General features: G+C 40.6%; 1 protein-coding gene across 1 annotated transcript in view; it reads right to left on the bottom strand.

Annotated features, from left to right (window-relative positions):
• Positions 1 to 430: 430 nt before the first annotated feature.
• The window catches only part of LOC139712236 (casein kinase I-like), an 89464-nt gene continuing 82697 nt past the window's right edge, over positions 431 to 7197 (bottom strand). Inside the window, exons 8-12 of the mRNA XM_071624073.1 lie at positions 4713 to 4797; positions 3648 to 3796; positions 2934 to 3032; positions 2176 to 2366; positions 431 to 1017 (exon numbers count right to left, since the gene is read on the bottom strand). Coding sequence (XP_071480174.1) covers positions 963 to 1017; positions 2176 to 2366; positions 2934 to 3032; positions 3648 to 3796; positions 4713 to 4797 — 579 coding nt within the window. The 3' untranslated portion in view covers positions 431 to 962. The remainder of the gene's footprint in view (positions 1018 to 2175; positions 2367 to 2933; positions 3033 to 3647; positions 3797 to 4712; positions 4798 to 7197) is intronic.

Below are 7197 nucleotides of genomic sequence, written 5' to 3'. Positions count from 1 at the left end.
GAAGGTGAGGATTTCTGATTTTGAAATCACCAACAACATTCTTAGAAGAGCATGAAAGTATGCAAACTACGACTACTTAAAAAAAGGGACACAAAGAATAAGATAAGACACCTCAGTCATATGAAATCTTATCTGTTTTCACCATTTATGGTGTAAACACAAGAAGATGAGCTCTAAAGAAGTCAGATTAAAGTAACGCATAATCAGCTGAACGACATAAATGTTCACTCAAGAATATCATCACCACTTCACGGGAAAAACTTCATGTAGAAAACACCATTGAACAGTCATCTTGGTAGTACACACAACGTTTGTTATCATACACACTGAAATATAGTGAAAAAAAAAAAAACTCCGTTCACAAAGCCCATCATGGATGCACTTTTTGTCCTCTTTTTTCTTCTTCTCCTTCATCTTCTTCTTCTTCTTCAATTCTTCTTCTAATGCAGGCATATAAAACTTGGGTAGCAATAGGGAGACCCTTGTGTGTGTACATGTGGTAGAGACGGGCAGACAAACACTCAAACAGATGAGAGAGGACAGATCACATGTGGAGTATGCAACAGGAAAATAGTGACTGCTTGCACTTGTGGCCTCTCTTCCCATGCTATGTGATTCTCCTCCTCCTCCTCCTCCTCCTCCTCCTCCTTCTCTACGCATGGGTTTCTGCCTCTCATCAATGAACAGTGAACAGTGTTTTTTTTTTTCTCTCTCTCCTTCTCCCTCACCTCCCCCTGGTGGGCTAGGAACACGTTGTGAGACATCCGACGTCGCACGGATCACGATGAGCGACGACAAACTCGAAAAACAAACGGGGGACGGCGAAAGCATCCTGTTCTGCCAAAGTGTCTGGCTGGCTCGCAGAAACAGTCAAAGAGTCTGGAGAGAAGGGGGGAGGGGGTCGTGATACAGAGGACGTGGATGGTCGTTCCAGGACATCGAGGGGGGCATTGGGTGGTCGGCTACTTACGCCTTCCGAGGCCCTTCTTCTTTTTTCGCTTGAAGAAGCAACAGCACCTGCACGGGGGAAGAAGCATGTGTTGGAGAAGTCCAATTAGAACATGATCAAAAATTGTCACCACAAACAGAGGCCTAATCATATCTCATAATTAACATGGCATCTTGAAATGATCCAGTGGATTCACAACTTGGCAACAAATTGTTTTACTGCTACTCTACACTGCTACTTCACACTGCTACTTCAGATAACGGCATCAGGTACTACAATTCATAGTCTCTGAACCAGACTGCAGTGCCCCTTCATAAACTACCCAACCAGTCCACTAATTGGCTCACAGGACTGGGTATTCAAAAAAATTCTACCCTAAATATAGCAGGCATGTGTAAACCTTCCATTTGGCTTCAAGCATTACTGAATGAGACTGTCCCTTGAATAAACTGCCACATGTATTCCCCAGTCCTTACTGACAACCCCCTCCCAAAACCCTTGCTGGACAGTCTGGAGTTGGGTGGTAATCCACAAATGCTAATTGAATGATCAATCTACTGCAGAGGAACCCTTTTCTCATACTGTAAAAGTGGATGTTTTCGCGCTCGGCGGGGTAAGAAGAGTTTCGCGTGTTTTGAATTCCGCGGAATCAAGACATCAACTACTGGAACATATGGCAAACAAAAATATTCGCGTGCTTTTATTTTCACACTGGTTTCGGGTTGCGCGAAATGCGCGAAAATTTCAACACCACGAAAATTTCTACTTTTACAGTACCCTATAATAAGTCATAATAGGCATGGTCCAAGACCTGTTTTTCCCCCATATACAATACAACTCTACAGCTTAAAGCTCTCATTCTTCAACTGAAGTGAAAGGATGAAGAATGGCTGGAGAAAAACTGCTCATTCCTTTCGATACAAATCTCAAAATCTCACATCCCCTCCATACAGCTCTGTATATATCTGTTCATTGATATTGAGCTCCTATTATTTTACATTAATCGTTGACATTCAAAATATGCCATTGCTTAAGGCAGCACTTCATTTTCATGGTATGACTAACACAGTGACAATGCAAAGGTGATAATGAAAGACCAGAAAATTCTGTCCATAATTTGTCCACAAACGGATGCAAAGTTGTGGATAAGTCAGATTGAGATTAACAATAAGCCCATCCCCTCTTGGATGGGCCATGGCTACAGACTGCAGCCACCCAGTACTTACTTTGTGTCTTCTACCACCTCCACCTCGCCCGTGGGCGCGGTGATGGGTGCCTGCGAACCCTTGTTGAACTCGTCGGCTGCCACCTCCCCGTTGGTGGAGCTGATGACCTGGATGGAGCCTGGCTGGTTGCCTGTCCCTGGGGGCTCCAGTCCTCCCTGCCGCTGGCTCTCCACCCAGCCTTTTGTTCCCAACTGAAATGAAAGCAGCCAGAGGACAAACTAAAACATGTATTCAGCAGCAAAATATTACATAGCTGTAGAGAAAATGGACTGTTTGCTGCTAAGACTGACAATTAATGCTGTACATGTTTTTAATGCATTTCTTTTAATTGTGATGACATAATATCTACCCCACATATCTAAATCTTAAACTATCAAGAAATACAGTGTTTTTTTCTTCTCCACTGGTAATCTCTGATCAGTGAAGGAAGCAGTAACCACAATCAACACAACAGTACCCATCAACATCATAAACACTGACATCATTATCACCATCACCACCACCAAAACAACTACCATCATCATTAGAACAACCACCATCATCACCACCACCACCATCATCACTACCACCACCATCATTATATCCACCACCACCACCATCATAATCACCATCACCATTACCACTACAACAACCACCTGACAACCACCATCACCACCACCACCATCATCAACATCATCATTACCATCATCACCATTACCACCACCACCACCACAATACCAATCACCATGCATAGACCGAAACTTTAAATCCCAACTTACCCCTCGGACGCCATGTTTGTTGTCCTTGTCGTCTCTTCGGTTGTCTTTGGGCGGCGAAGTGGGTCCACCTTCTGTCGTGGAGCTTGGCACATGCGATATCTATGATAACGTCAAATGAAATGGCCAGAGTTTGATAATAGAGTACATCACAATCAGACTACCTAACCAGAGCAAACTTCCAGCGACATAACTTGATGTCATTGAAATTGATGGATTGCGATGTATTCTCTGCCTGGATTCTCTCATCTTACTTGCAAACATTGGTGCCCATTAATTCTCGCAAGGCCAACAAAATACCAAAACATTTACACAAATCTTCTCAAATCAGGTTTATTAGCCATTAAGGTAGAGTGGTAGACATGTATGACAAACATAATGTTTGCAATCAAACATATATACAAATGGAACCTTTTTATTAAAGAAAGATGAAAAGGTAACATTGAAGACACCTTAATTCCAAGACAAAAGGTAGGTGATGTGTAAGAGATGTCATTTATGTGACTACAGCATCTATTTTGAGATACTTTATGGAACACAATTTGGTTGACTGGTGTACCTATATTTGGATAGCCATAATTTCATTGATATTTGCTGTTCATGTTAATCAAATCTATATAAACTAAATTCTTCTCTGTTCTACTACTTTCATATAAGCTTAACTCCCTCATTAGTATGAATTGACATAAAATCTCAAAAGAAAGTTTATAGGCCTACCGTCTCTTTCCCGGTCCAATCAAACTCGGGCGATTTTGCGTATCCCTTCTTCTCGTAGAGGTCGGCGAAGAGTTTGCGCAAGTAGCTGTAGTCTGGTGTCTCAAAGAAGTCTAGTCTTCTGACGTACCTGAGATATGTAGCCATTTCCTCTGTAGAAAGTTTGAGAGGGAGACAGAATAAGGATGATCAAGGAATGTACTCATCTGAGAATGGACAATCACGCCAACAAATTAAGCAATGCACGAAATGAAGCTTAAAGGCACGGCACGGAAAGCACAACATTTCTTATATAGAGGTCCTGTGTGTGTGAGTTACAACCCACGCACGTACAAGATCCCACTTGGATCCCACACAAGTACCAATGTGTTTAAGCCCAGTAGGGCCCTGCATGGTAAAGATCCAGATCCAGATCTTGACAAGACAAATCATTTTGCTGGAGGCCAAACCATCCAAGATTATTTCATCAATATCCTCACCACCACATCTGACACTAAAAATCTCACAAGAACAAAGATATCCAATGTTTCTCGCTAGATATCCAATGTTTCTCGCTAGATGTGCAATGGTTTACGGAATTTAAATACTGAAACTGGAAAAATAAATCAATTTCTGTGAATTAAACCAAAAAAAAATTGTTTGTTTGCCTTGGAAAAAGACATGGTTTCTGCAGGTGCGATGGTAGGATCTGGCATTACACAGGCAAAACTAGTGATTCAGCCAAGAGTTTCATCAAATAATATCTTAACTCTCCCCTTCATATGTATTATTCATAGCACCCAAGTATGCACGATTACATAAATGTTATTTACATTTTTTTTCTCCAATTGTTACAGTCAGAGTGGTTAGGTTGGCGGGTGAGCCATCATGTGCTCATGCATATCTCACAATGTTTTTAGATCAATTACTGAAGGAGGGAAATGAAGGTACAGATATCAAATTCATCTTGATTTTCTTGATTTTCCTAACAGGACAAGAAAGCATGACACAAATTTCGACTATCACAATGGATGACATTAATAAGCCTGACCGCATCCCTGGTGGCCCCGCCCAAATGGGTCAACAAACCTGGATAATTCTCGCACAGAACTTCAATGGGCGTGGCCCTCTTTGTGTCCCCAATCTTCTGGTATCTCTCCTTCAACGTGTCAGCCTGGGGATGCAGAAACAGGGCGACACTTGTACATTAGTACCACTTAAATATATACAGTATATCAAGAAGCATTGCGTCACATGATACACGTATTGCCAAGCCATTCCTGTGTGTTTCGCACAGAAGCATGATGTTTCTATGCAGGCGTACATGTTAATACTTGATTAATTTTGTGCAACTCAGCACGCACTATTGTTGTACTTGTCCGATGTCTTTTGTCTATGTCTCTTCCTATGTACACATCTACATTTATAAGAATTACATCAATCTATAACGCACTTGACCACTGCTTTATGCAGTAACATTTTAATTTAACACATGCCCTGTCTGCTACTGATTTGACTGGGCAGGCCCACTGAACTAGGAAAGAAATTGTACAGTGTAAACAGCCCCTTTGATTCACATGCAGGTTAATGATAAAATGACACAAACAAAACATGATTATCTCTCTAGCCATACAAATTTTCACAATGAAGTACCGCTACACTCTGTAAACAGACCAGCCAGATTCGTTGCTTCCTTTCAAAGATAGGCCAGCCAGTTCATAAACATTGAGTGCACATGATAGGGGGGCATATCTGATCAAGTCAACACGTCAGTGCAGTCGGTGATATCATGCACCAATGTGCTGTAGTTGACTAGGGTGCATGGAGTAGCAAAATCCCCACATCAAAACTATTGCTTCATCTCTTCTTTTGCTCTCGAACATCAAAACCTTGCCAATTCTTCGCTTGATTCTTGTCACTCATCTAATGTACCATTTGTTTCTCGATCAAAAGGTTGCGGGTGGTGGGGCTGAGAATGCCAGTGATGGAAAAGGGTTGGGGGAAGTTGGGGGAAACAGTCGTGATGGTGGATCGAAATGAGAAACACTGGGTAATATACTTGAAGTTTATTAACTTCAATACCACTGGCAGCAAATGAGTGGTAAAATCATGCCAGAGCTCCATAAGCCTCGCACCAATGATCACACTACAGAGTGGGATCAATTCAATGCAGACAAGCTAAAAACAAATTACAGTCAACTCCGCGTAAGTCGATCTTTCACAGGACTGGTGACATTCGACTTCTGCGTAAGTCAAAGTAAATCAACTTATGAGCATTGTCATATCATAGAACGGGAACGCCATGTGACTCAATCTGATTCAGCTTGGCAGGATCACAGATTGCACTGCAGACACAACCATCCCTATTAATGCTTAAAAGTTCGTGTTGCAAATGCAAGAAGATGATTATTTCTCACTTTACTTTCATTACAAATAAGAGATGTTCATTAAAAAGAAAACATACTCGGAACCCCATAAAACTGAAATCCTCAGTTCCAGCTGTTTTACCTAAGAGCGTCGTTGTGCTATCGGCAGGCCCTTACCCTTAATCCTAAAAAGACTGGGGTATTTTGGAGGCTGGAAAAATTGGGGGAGGGGCCTAAAGCCCCCCCCCCCCCCCCCCCCCCCCCGAGCTCTTAGCTGTTGATTGTCTGATTGCAACCAAATCTAGTATACACACAGGTCATTATGTTTTCTACATGTATAGTCAAATTAATATAATTCCTCTTATCTTTACAGATATTCTTGATTAATTATGTATAGATGGAAATTTTTTTAATTTTTAAATATTCATGCGTCTAGAAATCCCTGATCAAGGTTATTATATGCAAAAAAGAAGGTGTTCATTGTCCAATTGTGTTATTTCATGTTTGAAATATGTGATACACTTGTACAAATTAGTAATTAATGTATATGCATATGACTAATTAAGTACACATCATGTTGGCAAATGGAATGTTTGGGTACTTTTTATTGTACATATCTTATCATGGAATGATCCAAAGCAAACTTGAATGACAGAAATCATAAACAAGCTCTAATAATCTAAACATAGCATAATCAAGAATATATGCAGTGTTTCTACAGTTTGCACTAGTTCCTTATGTATTTCTTCGTTTTTCATTTTTGATGTTACTTGTAAGTATTTCTTTGTTTTTTAGTCTAATGTATGTCACTGTTTTGTGATCTAGCAGAGTTATTTGTATTAACAAATGACATTAATATAGACTGAAAAGAATCCAATGAAAATATAGTTTGAAAACAGTATCTGCAATAAACAGTGTTTATTCCAGTTCCCATTGACTTTACACACAAACAAATGCAAAATATCAAATTTTTCTGGACATGCCACGTGAAAGTGTGACATAACTCTGTAATCATGTAAGCGGGGCATGCATATTTGGTATCGAGAGTTGCATAAAACTCTAGAGTGTAGAAAAAAGTCATGAAATAAAAGCATGAAATCTCTAAGCGTTATGAAATAATTGCAGTTTATGTTGGGGGGGGGGGGGGGGGGATCTTTTAAGGTAAGACCAGCCTTTTCAGGGTTAAAATAATCTACACCGTATGCTGT

Source organism: Diadema antillarum, unplaced genomic scaffold (assembly GCF_040938485.1).
Source record: "Diadema antillarum isolate AM-2024a unplaced genomic scaffold, OU_Dant_1.0 seq00001774_RagTag, whole genome shotgun sequence".
NCBI classification, from domain to species: Eukaryota; Metazoa; Echinodermata; class Echinoidea; order Diadematoida; family Diadematidae; genus Diadema; species Diadema antillarum.
Note: the sequence above shows the minus strand (reverse complement) of the source record. Positions and strands in the feature narration are given on the sequence as shown.